Here is a 19,053-nt window from a genome sequence, read left to right on the forward strand (position 1 = left end):
ATATCTGTTTACTTCATGGTTTACATATACAGGCATTCAATATAATGTCCTCAATAATAATTGCCTGTTGAATAAATAAAAGTAATGTTATCCTTTTTTGCAGGTGACAAAAATGTATCAAAATATTTTTTGCCAAGTTCACCTTGTTTACCCAGTGGTAGATCTGGGTATTTAGAGTTGACTAAAGCTTTGTAAGATTAGTCTCGTTCCATCAGAGCTTAGCATCATGGCTATAGTGCAGGGAAATTTGGTCCAATCTAGTCACCATCAAGAAGAGACGGTTATCTGTAGCCCACTAATAATAATGTTACTATTACTGTTTTGTACAGTCTGTCACTCCCTGTTAATGACTTTACCACTGTAACCACATTTGCATATGGCATCACAATATTCGGAGCACTTTCATCTTCCACATCCTAGAGAAGCAGGCAATATTTCACAGGAAACCGAAATCTGTGGATCGCTCAAGATGAGGTAACTGAGAAGTGGAAACAAGACTCAATTCCAGGGGGAATTTCACCTTGCAATGTAAGAAGAATTTTAAAAGTGCTTAAAAATGTAAAATATTTTTAATGTGTAACGATATTGAAGATGTGAATTCAAATCTGAACATACATTTATGAGCAGTTCAAGATCAGATAAGTTTTGAGGCAGAAACTTTCAAAGTATTCATTCACTTAGAAGATCAGAGGGATGAAGGGGAAATACAGAAAGGGTAATCCCTTCTGATTCGGTTGGATGTGATGACTCATTCCTAAAAACATGAGGTGGAGAAGAGGCCGGTGCCCACATGAGACCCGTCTTTACGGTGACACAAGTGCTGGTGGATCAGCTGGCAGCTGAGGCTGTCATGGTTATCTCTAATGGTCTTACCAACCTCCTGGAATGTTTCAGGTGGAGCCAGCACAGGAGTCCAAAACACAAGAGCCATGAATCACAACTGCCAGAGTCTCAGTCTGGACAGGTGACAGGTAGCATGATCATAGCCAAAAATGGATGGAGATCTCCAGGCTCCAGGGAGAGAAAACAGGAAGAGAAAAGCAGAACTTCAGTCCTGGGGGCTCAAATGGCCCTTTATAAAGACACAAAGCAGATAACAGCACAAAGAGGAGGCACCAATCAGGGACAGAAGAGCTACTTTCTGCCTAGTACCTTATACACATCACTGCACATAGTCATCACAACAAGACTATGGGCCAGTCAAAACCACCTACACAGTCACAATGATGAAAGTGCAGCTCAACTTGCCCAAGGCCACAGAGTTAAGCAGTGGAACCAGAATTTGAACTTAGAGTTGACCTCTTCCAGCCCTCAGGGCACATGGAAAAGAGGAGAAAGCCACAGCTCCAGGCAAGTCGAGTCAGTTTAGAGGCAAGCGTCTCTAGCTACTGGGTTGTTTAGTGTGAGAGGCGACACGTTAGGGGTAATGGAGATTGAAGGACCTGTGCTGATTTGGCACCTCGAGTGATGATGGGTCTGGGGAGGGGCAAGCTCTTCAGCAGGTGGGCAGATCAGTGAGGAGCAGGCGAAAGTGGAACGGAAACAAGGCTGCTGTCAGCAAACAGAATACTTACCGGGCTCTCACATGGCCCTCGGAATAAGCAGTGTGCTTTCTGAAAACCCGCCGTCCTGGGCTTTAATATCACAACATGATAATTTGGTTTACAAATGAGCATATCACTTCTAAGTGTATGGAAAAGCTCTACAGCATTAACACGAGGGAATCCTTGGTATTTGAAAGTGCCTGTTCACTGTGAAGAGCTGAGACTTTCCCTCTACACTGTTTGCTTTTCTTCTCTTCCTCCCCATCTCCTGTACTTTGCTGCATTTAAATGAGCGGCTTTACCTTCCTACTAGGTAATAAGGGGCCCAGTGCCCATTTGCTCAGCAGAATTCAAGTGCCCTTGACACATGCCAAGATTCTACCACTGCTGCAAACAACAAAGAATGGCAACAAAAGTCAAAATGACAGTATTTACTTAAATTTTGTTTTGGTCTCCTAGGTAAGTAGATTTTAGACCTTTTGAAAATGACCATCAGTAAGAAATTCACTTTACCTTGTGACCGACAACACATGGGGGAACATGATTATGTATATAAATGGAATGAAGGTTACAAGAAATAATACCCGGCTGTAAGGAAGATGCATGCATTCTGGTATCTTCTATATACTCCAGCTCCTATACAAACAAACTGTACAGTCTCAGCCTCTTCCTGAAGGAGTGATGGCCTGGGGGTAACTGTAGGATCCGCCTATGAGCTGAAACTTATAATCTGAAAAATCACTGTCCATACCTAGAGTATAAGAACAAATCCACAGAGGTAGAAGACTCCTCCAAAAAACAAAGGTGAAGACGGGTAGAGAATCTCTGCGGACTAAAAGGATTCTTTCTCCTCCACTGGCAGCTGCAGGAGAGCCCACCCAAAGGGTAAAATCAAGATCAGCTCAGAGTTGATCGCAGGCTGAAAGAACCCAATGAAAAGACACAACTCATTAAATAAAAAAAAAAGTAACTCAAGAATCCCTCTAAGCATCTTTGATGACCCACATCACCCCCAAGCATTATCCACAAGGGAAGGCATTGTTAGAAAACTGATATTATCCCAACCTGATTCAGAGTGTGTATAAACAGTGTGTGCATGTCCTAGGGGTATTTTTAAAATAGGCCAAGGGACAGTAGCTGTTACTTTTGTGGAATTTCCAGTCATTAGGCTGACCTCAGGGCAGGAGAGTGTTGCAGGGAGCGTGCAGGGAATCTATAATTAAGCTCACAGCTGCATGGAGGCTAGTGGGCTATACCTTGTGTGTTATTCTGCATTTGCTTTAAAAAAAATTGTTGTAACTTAAATCCCTATTCCTCTACCCTCCCACAGAGCAGCCTCTCTCTGGGGTCTGGGCAGTTAGAGGCAATATTCATCCTCAGTTTTCTTGCAAATCACTCAGAGACTTCAGTTATCTGGCTCAGTGATCACAAAGAAAAACGCAAAAAAATGACAAGCGCACTACCCAATTTTCCTCATGTAATTACAGTCCCAAGTTGCACAATTTCAACCCCTCTACAAAAATACAATTTCACCAGTCACAGCCACATGCTGTTTGCCTCTATCATTAATGCCTCTTATCAAAATCTTCATAGCACTATTTGGAGGGGGGAAAGAAAGGCATGGGTAAGACTCCACTCTTAGTCCCAGGCTGCTCATCTGGGAAAAAGGGGTCACCATTGAAAACTGGATACTCCACTTTCTTGAAATCACAGACAGATCATTACAGACCCATCTGTATGCACTTTGTCAGAACGCACCCTAACACACACACACTGGTCCAAATGTCTTATACTTAATGGATACCATCACCAACAAATATCACTGAATGGGTTACTTGGGAGAGAAAGTTAAAGTTCCTTTGTCCATTCTTAATAAGGGGAGGATTTCCATCGATCCAGTAGCATAGAAGGATAAAGCAAAGACACTGAAATCAGTGATTTTCAAGGTCACTTTTGGGCTGGTAAGTGATGAGAATGGCATCCAAAGTATGTTTCAGCACATTTGGTGTTTGAACACATGCTCTGGTGCTCTCAACTAAAATAAGTGTTCTGAGCCTCTCTCCCCATTCTGAGAGTGTCCTTGGCCTCCAAGAGTGTCTTGATATTGGACCCTGAGACCCTAGTCTCCACCTTAACGTTGTTGCTTTCCATTGACTGAAACTCCTGGCAAGGGGTTTGGGGAATCCCACTACTACCAAATGTACTCTAAAAAAAATACAGAAGTAGCCAGGTGTGGTGGTGGGCACCTGTAGTCCCAGTTACTAGGGAGGCTGAAGCAGGAAGATTACTTGAATCCAGGAGTTTGAGGTTGTTGGGGGCTAGGTTGACACCATGGCACTCTACCTGGGGCAAAAGTGAGACTCTGTCTTAAAAAAGAAAAAATTTCCTTATAATAAAATGATATTTTTCTTCTTGGTAGATGCCCAGTAATGGGATTGCAGGATTAAATGGGAGGTCTAGTTTGAGTTCTTTGAGGGTTCTCCATACTTCCTTCCAAAAAGGTTGTATTAGTTTGCAGTCCCGCCAATAGTGTAAAAGTGTTACCTTCTCTCCACATCCATGCCAGCATCTGTGGCTTTGAGATTTTGTGATTTGGGCCATTCTCACTGAGGTTAGGTGATATCTCAGCATGGTTTTGATTTGCATTTCTCTGATAATTAGGGATGCTGAGCATTTTTTCATGTTTGTTAGCCATTCTTCTGTCTTTGTTAGAGGAGGTTCTATTCATCTCTCTTGCCCATTGATATAAGGGATTATTGGATCTTTTTATGTTGCTTAATTTGAGTTCTCTGTAGATTCTAGTTATCAAGTTTTCCAATTTATAATATGCAAATATCATTTCCCATTCTGATGGTTGTCTATTTGCTTTGGTTGTTGTATCCTTAGCTGTACAGAAGCTATTCAGTTTAATTAAGTCCCATTTGTTTATTTTTGTTGTTGCAATGGCCACTGGCATCTTCCAGACTGTTTATTGCTGCTCAATTTACAATTGCCAAATTGTGGAAACAAACTAAATGCCCACCAATCCAGAAATGGATTAACAAGCTGTGGTATATGTATAGCATGGAATACTATTCAGCCACTAAAAAAGATGGTAACTTTACATCTATTGTGTTAACTTGGATGGAGCTGAAACACATTCTTCTTAGTAACACATCACGAGAATGGAGAAGCAAGAATTCAATGTATTCAAATCTGATATGAGGACAATTGATGCTAGTACATGGCAGCGGGTGAGGTAATGAGGGAGCTGAGAGAGGGAATGAGGGAGGGGATGGGGGCCAGATACAATTATCAGAGTGATTTTACCTAACAAATGCAAGCAGTTCTTTGCAACTGGTTTTTTGCACCTTCAATGAATCCCCAACAATTAAAAAAAGAAAGAAGGAAATGCAAAAAGTGCAAATTCAGACGCTTTCCAATCTTAATCAACTAAATTTCCCTTAACTAGTTTAGAATATGGCACCAAAGCAAGACAGGTAGAATCCGTTTCTAACAAACAAATAGTAAAGCTGACAATCTTCCTCCTCTTCATGTTCCCCAATCCCTCTACCAGGCTATAAAGAAGGACAGACCCAATACCAGCTTCCTAAATGGACGGGGGTCCAAACAGTCCAGAAACCACCACTGTAAGGAGCCAACATAAGTAATAGGAATGAGATTTTGGCCATGATTCCTAGTACCCAATAGGCCAACAGGCATGGCCCTCCAGAATTTCTAGAAAGGCTGAGTCGGGTAATCTGGATGAAAGGGGATACGAGATTTTCACTTTTTTTTTTCCACTATGACCAAGAATAAGAAATTTATTTACCACATCAGTGCACAAACACAAACGCAAACAAATGGAACAAGTTTCATGAAACAGTACTTACCCTTATAGTACTTATTATGCTGCAGTACAGGCTGATATTTTCTATTACTTCTATTACAGCAAAAAAAGATCTGGTCATGACCCACTAAAGGGTGGAGAGCACCAATTGGAAAAAAAAAAAAAGGTACAAAAAGCTTTGCTGTGAAACTCTTCTCGCAGTTTACATATTTGCACTAGTTTAGGGAGACTTAGAGATTAGGGAAGCCTAAAGCTTTAGAGTAATTTATTTGTATTATTTATTTATTTATTTTGAGACAGAGTCTCACTATGTCGCCCTTGGTAGAGTTCCATGGCATCACAGCTCACAGCAAACTCCAGCCCTTGGGCTTAAGCGATTCTCTTGCCTCAACCTCCCAACTAGCTGGGACTACAGGCACCCGCCACAATGTCTGGCTATTTTTTTGGTTGCAGTTGTTATTGTTGTTTAGCTGGCCCGGGCTGGTTTCGAACCCACCAGTCTGGATGTATGTGGCCGGCGCCCTACTCACTGAGCTACGGGCGCCACCAGCTTTAGAGTCATTTAATTTGAGAAAAGCAGAGAAAAAAAATGAAGAAATGAGTGACCATTTTGAGCAGGGCCCCCTCTGCCTCCTAACAATGTATTTTTCAGAGAAAGGAGTGCTGGAAAGCCAGGGTCTCTAGTGGAGGACTAGGATGGTATACAAAAAATTAGAAAAATATCAAAAGCAAAAAGCAACAGCAAAAATGGTTTGGGTACTTCAGAATAAAGTAGTAGATTTAAATTTCTCCATATAAAACTTTTGAGCTGGATATAAAATATATCGCAAATGGCCAAAAATATTATCCAAAGCCAAACTGTAGTTGTAATAATCTTTCTTCTTGAAATGATGGCTCCCTTATGACTCAAAAATAAATAAATAAATAAATAAATAAATAAGAGAATAAAATGACTGTGATTTTTTTCCCCTTATTTTGAAATTGTACCAAGATTAATCCACTAAGTTCAGCTTTATGAATTATTTCAGGCTAAAAATGTCTAGGTTTTATCTCCACATTTTAAAAGATAATTACACCTATATTTGACTAGGTTAATAATCTTAATGTGGACTCAGGTAAAGATAGAAAGGCCACATTTACATGGATATCTTTTTAACTTTTATATCTTTCCTCGGAAAAATAACTTCATGAAGTTTTGGACGACAAAAGTTAAAATTTGGAAAATCAAACTAAAATTTTAGCATCTGGAATGGAAATCAGTACATAGACTGAGGGTATACTTGAGGGTTTATAAAAAAGAAATAGCAGCGGCAAATCAAGACTTAGTTGTAATGAAAACTAAACTTGCAGCACATACCTCATAATCATTTTCTCTCCATTTCTTCAGGTCATTGATTCACGTTTGTACCATGGAAACATCAGTCAGCAGACTGAGGAAAGTGATGCATGATAGGAGGAAGTACACGGGTCCAGGGAGCTTAGGTACTTTCGATGGCTTTTATTTAAAGTCTTCTATAGAAAAAAATTACTTATCAAATGTGCTATAAATGGTTGAGTAAGCAGAGCTTTTGAAATATATTGAGCAAACTCGACTGCATCTCCTAATGCATTATCATTAGCAAGGCATGAGTTTATATGATTGGTTAATTAAGCAGAACAAGTATCATGTCTTGGGTTGAATAAAGTCCATCATTTTTAATTCATCAAACCCCAATCAGTTCCCGTGAATGTAAGTTAGCATCATCTCCCCATCTATTTCCTCTGTCTCCTTTTTCCATCCCCAGCCTACACTTTCACCCCAATACAACCTGAGTTCCAGAAGGAAAGAATAGCACACATAAGCTGGAAAAAATGTTAGAGTTTAATATTGTTGCAAAAGCCAAAACCAGCATCTCCAGACTCCCAGGACAGGGCTGCCTTTCCCTCCATGCCGCGTCCTGTAGCATGTAGACAGGTCAGTGTGTGATTGTAGACACCCTTAACTTACATTAACGTGAGATTCAATGCTGGTTACTGTCAAGATGGGAAGATCGACAAATAAAAACACATTTCCACAGCAAACAGGAATTAGCTTTTTTACTTGTCATTGATATGGGTGGTATTCAGATGTTCCCTGACTTATGATGGTTCAATTTAAGGGTTTTTGACTTTACAATGGTACAAAAGTGACACAAATGCTGTAAAAATGGTACTTCTAGCACCCACACGACCATTCTGGTTTTCACTTTCAGTACAGTATTCAGAAAATTACATGAGATATTCAACACTTTATTATAAAACAGGCTGCGTGTTAGACAATTTTGCCCAACAGTAAACTAATTAATGTTAAGTGTTTAGAGCACTTTTAAGATAGGCTAGGTCAGGGCGGTGCCTGTAGCTCAGCAGGTAGGCTGCTGGCCACATACACCGAGGGTGGCGGGTTCAAACCTGGCCTGGGTCAGCTAAATCAACAATGACAACTGCAACAAAAAAATAGCCGGGTGTTGAGGTGGGCCCTTGTAGTCCCAGCTACTCAGGAGGCTGAGGCAAGAGAATCGCTTAAGCCCAAGAGTTTGAGGTTGTAAAAAAAAAAGACAGGCTAGGCTAAACTTTGATGTTCAGTAGGTTATGTGTGTTAAATGCATTTTTGGGCTTATGATATTTTCAACTTGTGATAGGTTTATCAGGATATAACCCTCTTGTAAGTCAAAGAGCATCTGTACATAATCATACTGCATGATGCCAGCCTGGTACATTCTAGTATGGCAAATTATGGGTCAAGTTTAGCCAGGAAAACACTGATAACTTACAGAACCAAAAAAAAAAAAAAAAGGACCTTGCCAAAATCTAAATGCTAACCTTGAGAAATTAGCCTCACACTTGAAGTAGACTTTAGTTCACTCTAGAGTGGGCTACATTATTCCCATTATTCTTCTAAGATTCTTGTGCAGGTCAAGAATCTTAGAAGAGGTGCCAAACCCTTATGGAGTATGTGGGCAAGAGACAAGAGGGAAGTGCACTTAGAAATGAGGTATAATAGGTGGCCAAATCTCTCTACCCACCAAAACAAGAAATATAGATGTGGTTGTATTGGTGAACTTGGAATCAGGAATATGAACAGATGAGCTTTTTTCAATCCTGCATCTTTCTCAACATGAATGAAATTAATTTGCACTGGACTATCACATTGATCCTACTTCATCATACTCTCCAGATCAAGGATCTCCTCTCTGCCTTCCCCTGGTTAATTACCCCTTCAATAATCACTCCTTCTGGGAAGCCCTGGTGTGGGTCACCCCACCTCCTTGACCTCCCATATCAGAAGACAGAGCTCTGTCATAAAATCTGTCCCTCTGTCTGTTCTGCAAGTGTCTGTCATTGGTTGGCCTCTCCAGCGGGACTGTGAGGTCCTCCAGGGAAGTAAAGGTATCTAATTCATTTGCATCTCCATAGCATCAAACATTGGGTCTACTACCTACTAGACAGCTGCTGAATGCACAAACATATATGAGTGATGCAACTATTACCCTTTTACTTTCAAAAAAGCAACGTCATTTTTAACACAATCACGGGACATACAATTAATGCTGCACAAAAATTAGAAAACCTTAATAATTCTTAAAATAAGAACAAAAGAATCAAGGAAAAAGGTTTTTTTTTTTTTTAAATAAGACAAAGGTTTATTTACATATATTCAAATCAAGCAAAATACTGATGTATACATCTTCACTGGAATAACAGCTCACCCTATAAGCTCACTTAGGTGCATAAGCAGATTCAATATTATATTCCCATTAAGTTGCTAACCTAAACTAAATCAGGTTCTTGTCTACATTGATTTGTTGGACAAAATCAAACCAACTTTATCTTTGGACTCCGCCGGGCTGATTTCTCTTGTCGTACCTGCTTGGATGATCCAGACATTCAGAAACAGTCTGGTTGTTTATTCTTTTCTAGTGCTGCTACCACTCCTTCAGGAAGACAACGCACGTTATTAAATTATTGTATAACGCCAAAGTGCACGAGGAGGCATTGCACGCACACGTTTTTAATGAGATTTGTTGTTTGAGATTCCTCCTGCCTGTCCACTTAGATGATAAGTTCTGTTTATGAAATGAGCTGGGGAGTCTGACAATTTGAAAACTTAATATCAGTTCAGGGAAAACAATGGAAACTAACTTCAAAGGTCAGGTGGATATTGTCATGAAACATCAGGGGATCCATATCTGGTCAATAAATATTTATAGCCTATCTAGGGTGAACAATGCACTGTGTTGTTCACAGTGTAATTTACTTACAACATAAGATACTACTGAAAACTTTCTTTCACCTAGATTTTATCTTTAATTATGACACCCCTTGATAAGGAGAATGAGCACTATATGGATCTCCAGCCAGAAAATGAAGCTTCTGAAGTGGTTACAGATTTTAATAACAAAAATATCCCATAACATAAATAATAGCTAGTACATATTTTTTAAAACATTCATCTCCATCTTTATATTGAGATTTATAATATGCCACAATAATTTACTTACAACATAAAGGAAGTGGAAAGAAAATGTGTTTGCTGAAAAGTCTTAAGCAGATTTGCTTGTGGTTTATATTAATGGATGGATACTAGCCATTACTATAATAAAAACTAATTTTGAAAAAAATCTGAGCTTAATAAGAATTCAAATACACAAAAAGCAATTTTCCAGCATGACTGAATTACAAGGGATCCGGCCCTGTCTTCTTAGCCTTATAATGATACTCTCATGATACTAAGAATCTCTTTAGAAAGCTCATTTTTAGCTAACGATATCTAATAGAAGTCACTCCCTACTCATCATTTCGTTCTTTATTTTTAAGGCTTTCAAGATCAACTGTACGGGAACAGATTACATTGTTGGCCGTGTCCCAGTCTCCTGAACACATCAATTTCTAAATGTTACTGCCAAGGCCACGTAGAAAACATAAAAAAGAAACATCCTGAAAAGAAGCAGTTGTTCTAACTAGTTGGAGGTGATGGTTTATCAAGAACTGTTAATCTGCTGTTGTGTGAAGAGCCTTCAGCACATTCATTTTCCATCTTGGAGAGAGTTACAGTAATTTCTAATAATGGCTTAAGGCAGTTTTCTCACTTGAAACTAAACAGAAATTTCAGGAAGTGTGTGCATTTAAAAAAGCAATCATCTACTCTCCTGGTAAATAAGAGACAATTATGCACAAACTGTGCCTCTGCTATTTGGCAGGGTTTATGTAAATGATTGAATTAATGTCTTTTAACTAAAATGAAAAGATCCTACTCTCATTTAGGAGAAAATGGAAGTAAAATGATTCACTTAGTTAAGATCCAAGTTAGGTTGTATATCGTTAATGTGTATAATGGGATCCAAGTAATTATTCTATTATGTGTTGATTTAATGTATTAGGTATTGATTTAACGTTCTGTTAGGATTAACTACAACTGGTGACAAGCAAAAATGACCTTCACATTTTCATAAAACCCTCATTTTCCACAACTGATTAGCTATGTGTGACTTTGGACAAGTTACTTAACCTCAGTTACCTGAGCTTCCACTTCCTTTTATTTTAAAAGAACTAATGATGTTTCCATGCTTTAAGATTTGCACATGCAGTCCAGGAAGTGGAATTTGTTAGCTACTGCTATTAGACATGATCTTGATGTTCACCTTGCCCCTGGGATCAACATAATTGTGCTTTTTATTCTCTGGTTAGGAAAAAGTGCAATTATGTTCATATTTTATGTGCCCAAATTACGTAGGTCCTAATAGTTGAGCGCCCTAATAGAAAGGGAAGGTCTATCCTATTATACATAGCCCACCCATCCGTTTGTGCCCACATTCCCCCACTTGATGCCTAATTCTACTTAAGGAATTTATTACCCTCTGCAAAGCATTGACTTCTTCCTGAAGAGGTTCCTAAAAAAGCAGAAGCTCAAGGAAAGAATAATTAAAGCTATTTTCACTTTGTGCAATAGCATTTCACTTTGTGAAAATGCTCTACCTAGGAAAGGATAAAATTACTCTCAAAAAGGGACAAAGGAGCACAGAATATGTTTCAGTTTTGCTTAAGTAAGCGTTGTCAGTTAATCATTAGGTAGTAAAAACCTTCTGGAAAGAAACTCAAGAAAATGGCATTAGGGATGGTGCCTGTGGCTCAAAGGAATAGGGCGCTGGCCCCATATACTGGAGGTGGTGGGTTCAAACCCAGCCCCTGGCCAAAAAAAAGAAAAAAACAGAAAGAAAGAAAATGGTATTAGTAGCTGCCCCTAAAGAGGGGAACTGGACAGCCAAGTGCAAGAGGTTAGTCAGGGATCGGGGGACATTTTTTCACTGCACATCCTCTTGTACCTTCTGAATTTGGTACTGTAGGCATGCATTACCAACACAAAAGTTGTTAATTACTTTTTCAAATAACCTCAACCCTGTCACTTGCTCTCCCTCAGCTTTTAGATAATTTGTTGATAGTACTTTGACATTAGAAGTTGACTTTTTCCCCTAAAAAGCAAGTTGGATTCATTTAAAATATGATAGGCTTCTCAAGGCTGATTTGTCTTCAAAATATTAAATATATTAAAATTACTCATAGTCCTGAAGACACAGAGTTGTTGACCATTAGCGTAATTTCCTGACTATCTGTGTACACAGTTTCTTTCTCTGAAACTTCAGCTTCCTGCACAGAGGGTCTACGTTTCATTCATTTTCAAGGCCACACTGAGGCAAACAAAGAGCTTTCCCAGGAACGCTTTCTCCAATTCCAAGGAAGAAAAGTCATTACATACAGCGTGATGCTTTGATTAAGAAGGAACTTCTCAATATTTTTATAAAAACAAATAAAAACAAAAACAAGAGTCAAAGACAGGAACAGGGAAGGGGAAGGGAAGAGAGAAACAGCTATAAACCACCCATATTCACAATAAAATCTTTTGGGCCTCCACTGATGGAGAATGCTTGCAAAATACCAAATACGTCATGAGGAAGGAGGCCTAAGGTCAAGGACCGTTTATTCAACAAAATGATTGTTGCCTGCCTTTTGTGTGTAAGGTGGGGGACAGGGGGAATAAAATGTTGAGCAACGAAGATATGATCTCTGCCCTGATAGTCTACATAATAATGGGTGATACAGAAAGGTAAACAGGCAATTATATGGTATGTTGATATAAAAGGAAATATAGGGAGTTTCAGGAACTCATAAAGAAATACAAATTCTAGGGAAGGTGATATCTAATATCACGGTGGGTGGGATTAGAGCTTTGTAGTTCTCCAAACCTGATTTCAAATCCTGGTTTTACTGGTTCCACCTTATAGCTTTACATCAATTTATTTAACCTCTCTAAGCCTATTTTATCAACTTTAAAATAATAATATTGAGCATGAAGAATTGAGGTGAGCATCAGTGAAATTCATGTCATAAATCTGGCACAGTGTGTGGCAAGTGGCAAGCACCCAGTAAAAATTAATTAATAATATTAATGATAACAGTAAGCTGAAAACTGAAGCATGGATAGGAACAGCCAAGTTAAAGGGCAGAGAAAGAGAAGGAAGAGTGTCCCAGACAAAGAAAACAACGTGTATCCAGAAAAGCAGTAGTGTGGTGAGCTAGAGTGAGAGAACCTGGCTTGTGCCAAGGGTGGGGGGTGCTTGAGGTGGGGTCAGAGATGAAGCTGAAGCTAGAAAGGCAGCTCGATGGCTTTATCTCAGCACAATAGGAGCCCTTCAAGAATTCTAGTCAGAGAGACAGGGTCAGATCTGAATTTTTAAAAGACTAGCTTGGCCATAACGTGGGTATAGAATGGAAAATGAGGGGAATGGAGAAAAGGAGATCAGTGATGATAATTTTAAAATAATTTCTTGGCTGCTATAGATTTTTGCAGTTAGGAAGGCAGGTATTATATAAAAATACGTACACCAATTCAAAGAGGACCCTGAAGTAACTACCAGCCTGTCTGTATTAGCATTTCATTCATTCATTCATTCAACAAGCATTAACACACTTACCAAGGCAGTGAGCTGGCACTGTGAGAGATTTCAAAGACCATTGTCCTGCATGGCCCTGCTCTCCAGAAGCTTCTCGAATCATCAGACTGCCTGATCCCTTTACCTGCCTAAAAGGTCTGTTATCCTGGTGACCCAGACTGGTTGAGAAAAATGGGAAAGGCACTTTGGGGAGAGAGCACACAACCAGGAAGATACCCAAGCTGGGAGGCAGAATCACAGGTCAGATTAGGACATAATCTAAGGATTGAAGATGGCTCCCCTTCACCCCAGAAAAGGGAAATATGACTAACTACGTCAGCATATAGTTGACTTCTTATTAAAGGGGTAAATCTTCTATGACCCATTGTTAAATGAATAATAAGAGTCAACATTCATTAAATGTCCTCTCCTATGGTTTTCAGATCAATAAACTTATTACAAAAACTTTGCAATACAGGTATTATTATGCCCACCTTATAGATGAGAAAACTGAGGCAAGAGACACTTCTTCAAAAGTCACAGAAATTAGGAAGTTGTGGAGCTGAGACGCAGTCTCACATTTTTATATCCACTACACTATGTGAACACCAGGCTGTTATCAGGATGAAGCCCATTTAAAATGTATGCCTCAAAATCTAGGTAGGGGAGAAAGATCACCACTCACTTAGGCACCAGGAAGGCCAAAACGTGGAAGGTTTCATTCTAGATTCTTTTTTTTTTTTTTTGTAGAGACAGAGTCTCACTTTATGGCCCTCGGTAGAGTGCGGTGGCCTCACACAGCTCACAGCAACCTCCAACTCCTGGGCTTAAGTGATTCTCTTGCCTCAGCCTCCCGAGTAGCTGGGACTACAGGCGCCTCCCACAACGCCCGGCTAGGAAGGTTTCATTCTAGAAATGGAATGAAATGGACAAATAAATATGGCAACAGTGTCTTGCCCCCATCAAATGAGTACCACTGGGAAGGGTGTTTGAAATCTATTTTAGTCTTTTAAATACAAACCACAGCTTTGCCATATGGCCCAGAACACCTTCAAAAGCATTCAAATGGGGTTACCATCCTCATCAGTTTAAGAGTGGAGAATCTCACAGACTCCAAGATGGAGAGGTGTGGCAAAGGAGATTAAAGGGCTGAAAGAAAGAGACCTGTTACTCTTTGAGTTTTCTGCTAATGGACAGTGAAAAAAGCTGATTATCTCAACGAGGAACAAATGGAATACACTTATTCTCTCAGACCATGCAGGATTCCATTAACCAAGGATAAGCATATTTTAATCATAAGCGCTATGAAGCATTTCCAATGTGAAGTGTATGAAGACAAAATAAAAAATTCCTGAACCTCCAGACAGAAAAGAAACCACTAGCTTCTTGCGAGGCCATCAGAGTCTTGAGCCTGGGCTCTTCACTAGCAATGAGAAGAATCCCAGGCCGGATGGCATTTTAAAATCTAATCTCACTGTCTATCTGTCTATCCCCACTAACCTACATTGTGTTTAAAGCAATCACAGTCATTTTCACAAACGGCAATATTTTAAAATATTTTAAGACAGTTCTCACTGTCTCTTGAGAACACGAAAAGCTCTTAATTGCTGAGTTTAAGAGCAATAAAAAGAGAATAAAAATTATGGAATGTGTGGAACTAGAATTTCCAATTGAACACGCTCACGGATACTCACACCCACACCCCACAGATATTCCAGTTTCTCCAGCCTGGCCCATTCACGCGCACACTCAGCACAGCTCACCAGCAAAACACTTCCATTCATTCACTTACCAGTCCCATTTTTCGGGACTCACCCGCCACCCCTGAAAAGTAACTTGGGACGCCCCAGGTCTGCGGGTACCCACACCCCGTTGGTTAATTTATCCTGCCCGCCCTGCTTCAAGCGCCAGGAAGGACCTAGAGGGGTCAGTGTCACGTCTGGAGCGGCATCCCACCCTTCCCCGCTCCCAGGGAAACTTGGAGTTGCATTGTCTTGGCTGCTGTTGAATTTTTACAAATAAAACTGCCGTGAGATGGATTCTCCAGCCCACACACCTGCCCAGCCACACTCAACCAAGATCGTCTCGAAGGCTCCCGACCGCAGGAAGGTGTGAACAATGAACTTTTCTCTCTGACTCTCGGACACACATACACAACACACACACACACACACACACACACCCATGGGAAGTTATGAACTAGCCCGGGACCGATTCCGCGATTCCGCGGGCGGGCGGCTCCCGGCGGCGGGGAGGGCCCGGCGCGCGCCCCCGGCCGCGCCCCTCGCGTTGCCGGCCGGGCAGTTACCTCCTTCCTCCGGCTGGGCGCCCCGGGTCGGGTGATGAGGGCCGTCTCCTCGCACACCACGGCCACGTCCTCCACGAACACGCAGTCCGGGAGGCTCTCGTCGGCCGGCAGCTCCACCAGCCGCAGCCCCAGCTTGCTGCCCAGCACGCCCACGTAGAGCTGGTGCTGCCGCTCCGCCCGGGCGAAATCCACCTCCTCGCCCTTGGTGCTCCTCAGCGCGTGCTGGCACAGGGACTCGGGCAGCGCCCGCACCACGGCGTGGGTGGCCCGGCCGAAGGCGGCGGCGTGGCCGAGCCCGGCCATGGCTCCCGGGGCGACGCGGCGGTGGCGGGGGGCGGCGGGGTCCTCGGCGGGGTCCTGCAGCGCGCGCCCAGCCTGCGAGCGCCCGGCAGCTTCTCTTGGCAGCAGATGAATGCGCTGCAGGAGCGGCGGCTGGCGCCCGGAGCCCTGCCCGCGCGACTGAGCATGCCCAGAGCTCGGGGCGCCGGCCCGCGCGCAGCCCGCGCGCCCACCCCGGCACTCCCGGGTTTTGCGGCAGCCCGGAGAGGCGCCGCGGCCGGCACCGCGCTGGGAGCCGGGCTGCGGGCGAGAGGGGAGCGCGGGTGGCCTCAGCGGAAGTCACTCCTCGGGGACCCGACGGTACCTGCCCTCTGCCGCAGGTGCACCCTCGACGCGGACTTGGAGAGCGGGCTTGGGTCTGGACAGAGCAGCTGGAGAGCTTCTAGGGCTCGTCCAGAGCATTAACGTCGCTTATTTACAAAGTCTAGTCTACTTTGCAATTACTATGATGGTTTACACACTTCTCCTTAATTTCAACTTAAATCCGAGACTGGTTCCAGTTCTGTTTTTCTGGCGTAAAAGTGCTCGTTTTCTTTCAGAAAACAGCATTCAGGTATCTGAAAACAGTTCTAGTATCTATGCTACCTGATACCCCCATCCTGATAACCTCCAGTCCTGGAGGAGGGATCACCAGAAAGTAACTAATGGTTTGGTTTCTAAGTCTCCTGGACATTCTGGTCAGCTTCCTTTTGATACATACCAATTTTCCTGTATCCTTTTAAAATCATGGTATCCGGAAAAGAAACAATTCTTCCTGTGTGGTCTGTCTAGTAGAGACTACAGCAGCATCCTTGTTCCAGATGCTTGGCTGCTATTAACACCTCCAAACCCCGTGTTCACTTTTTTGGTGGTCTAGCTCCAAAGCCCAGGTTACAGCCTTGCGAGAACTCTGATACCAAGTTTTAGGAAACGTGGGTATTGGAAGCATTTCTATCTGAGCATCCTAAAATGGTTGTTCCAACGGAGCCCAGAGAAACGTGATCTGCCTTCTCTGGCCTTCCCCAAAGATATCTTGAATTTACAAATGACACTGGGTTCTTAAGTTTCAAAAATGAGGCGTCTTGGGCGGCGCCTGTGGCTCAAAGGAGTAGGGCACTGGCCCCATATGCCAGAGGTGGCAGGTTCAAACCCAGCTCCTGCCAAAAACTGCAAAAAAGAAAAAGTGCGGGGGTCTTAAGTGAAGGACCGCTCTGACCCTGACACTGGGAAGTGGGATAAAAGTAACAAATCTTTAAGATCTACTAGGTTTTACTTATAAAGTGAAACTCTTGGGGGGAACAAGCTGCCCTCTTAGTTCTAGTTTAGTGTTAGAAATCATTTAATGGTGTCCTCAGATGGCAGATTCCACGACCAACTTGGTCAACCACCAAGTTGACCCATGTGCTTATCTTGCCCAGACTAAATGTAATATTTATAATTATTTATTATTTACTATTATATATTAATTTATTTAACTCCAGGTTAAATAAAACATTGGGCTTTGTTCCTGCCTTTACTGCTGTTTTTTACCAGACAGAGGCTCCATCCACCTCCAACCGGCCAGTGCGGAGCAGCCTTCATTCACACCTGTGCCTTGTTGGAACCTGAATACTTTGCCTGCTACTCACCACCCAAGCCGAACAATGAACAAAGTCCTAAGTACCACTCTAGGCTCATGTCAGCCTAGCAGCCAATTAAAACCTGAAAGTTGGAATGGAAGAAAAAGTATCCAATGTACTCAGCCCTACTATGAAGCTAATTTATAGCTTTCACATGAAGGCTATAGCCCAATTATAGCACAAGACTATGAGGAAAGGGCCAAGGAAGGGGAAGGGAGGGGAGAGGTTAGGTTGGAAGGAGGGTAATGGGTGGGGCCACACCTAGGGTGCATCTTAGAATGGGTACAGGCGAAACTTACTAAAGGCAGAATACAAATGTCTACATACAGTAACTAAGAAAATGCCATGAAGGCTACGTTGAACGGTTTGATGAGAATATTTTAAATTGTATATGAAACCAGCACATTTTACCCCTTGATTGCACTAATATACACAGCGATGATTTATCAATAAAAACTAAAAATGTTAAAAATAAAAAATAAAACCTGAAAGTTGTCCCCTATAAATTGGTGTTAGCCATGTCTTTCCATACTGAAATTGGGTAACTGTTTCTTTTTTTTTTTTTTTTTTTTTTATTATTATTTTTTTTTATTGTTGGGGATTCATTGAGGGTACAATAAGTCAGTTACACTGATAACTGTTTCTTTTTTAATGTAATTGTGTAGTTCTTCCCATTAAATGCTATCTGCTTTATTCCAACGTGTCTAGCTTTGATTCTGTCATCTTGTGCATTATTTATTACTTGTAGTTGGTGCCATCTGAAATTTGATAAGTATGCCTTCTGCCTCTTCTAAGCAGTTGTCAAAAAGTGTTAGAATGTGTATATTGCTGAAAAGAATAATAAAAACACAAAATCCAGAAATCTATAGTTTACATGCCTTCGTGCTTCTGCCTTCTTAGGAGAGTGGACTTTATTGAACATTGATAAGATCATTTCCCCCATGAATATTTATTGAAAATTCCCAGGCACGACACTACGTTATGTACTTCAGAGTCACAAAAGAATCGTAAAAACATGATCCTTAACCTTGAACAGTTTGCAATTTCACTAGGAAAGCAAGCCATTCAGAACTGGAGCTATAATAAGTGCACAAGAGAGGTATACAGATAGCATAGTGCTAGAGGAAGGTGAGGAATAGAAATATCTCTGTGGCTGATGGGAGAGAAAGTTGCTTGAAAATGACTGAATTTGGTTTAGGCCTTGAATAATTTGGGGGATGTGAGTAATTGAAGGAAATAATAAGAATTAAAAAGCCACAATCATGTTCAAGGGACAAGGGGAAGATCATTTCAATTTCTGTATGTCCTAGTTAAGGTAACTCACTAGTGCTGCTGTAATAAAACCACCCTAGCATGTATAAAACTGATAGATGTCTTGTTCATCTAAAGCAGGCGTCCTCAAACTTTTTAAACAGGGGGCCAAATTCACTGTCCCTCAGACCGTTGGAGGGCCAGACTATAGTTTAAAAGAAAAAGCTATGAACAAATTCCT

At 41.5% G+C, this 19,053-nt stretch overlaps 1 protein-coding gene across 1 annotated transcript in view; it reads right to left on the bottom strand.

Moving 5' to 3' along the window:
- The window catches only part of DDAH1 (dimethylarginine dimethylaminohydrolase 1), a 128,722-nt gene extending 112,643 nt beyond the window's left edge, over window positions 1-16,079 (bottom strand). The window contains exon 1 of the mRNA XM_053591583.1: window positions 15,625-16,079. Within this exon, the coding sequence (XP_053447558.1) occupies window positions 15,625-15,927 (303 nt within the window). The 5' untranslated portion in view covers window positions 15,928-16,079. The remainder of the gene's footprint in view (window positions 1-15,624) is intronic.
- Window positions 16,080-19,053: the final 2,974 nt, after the last annotated feature.

Source organism: Nycticebus coucang, chromosome 5 (genome assembly GCF_027406575.1).
Source record: "Nycticebus coucang isolate mNycCou1 chromosome 5, mNycCou1.pri, whole genome shotgun sequence".
Classification (NCBI taxonomy): Eukaryota; Metazoa; Chordata; class Mammalia; order Primates; family Lorisidae; genus Nycticebus; species Nycticebus coucang.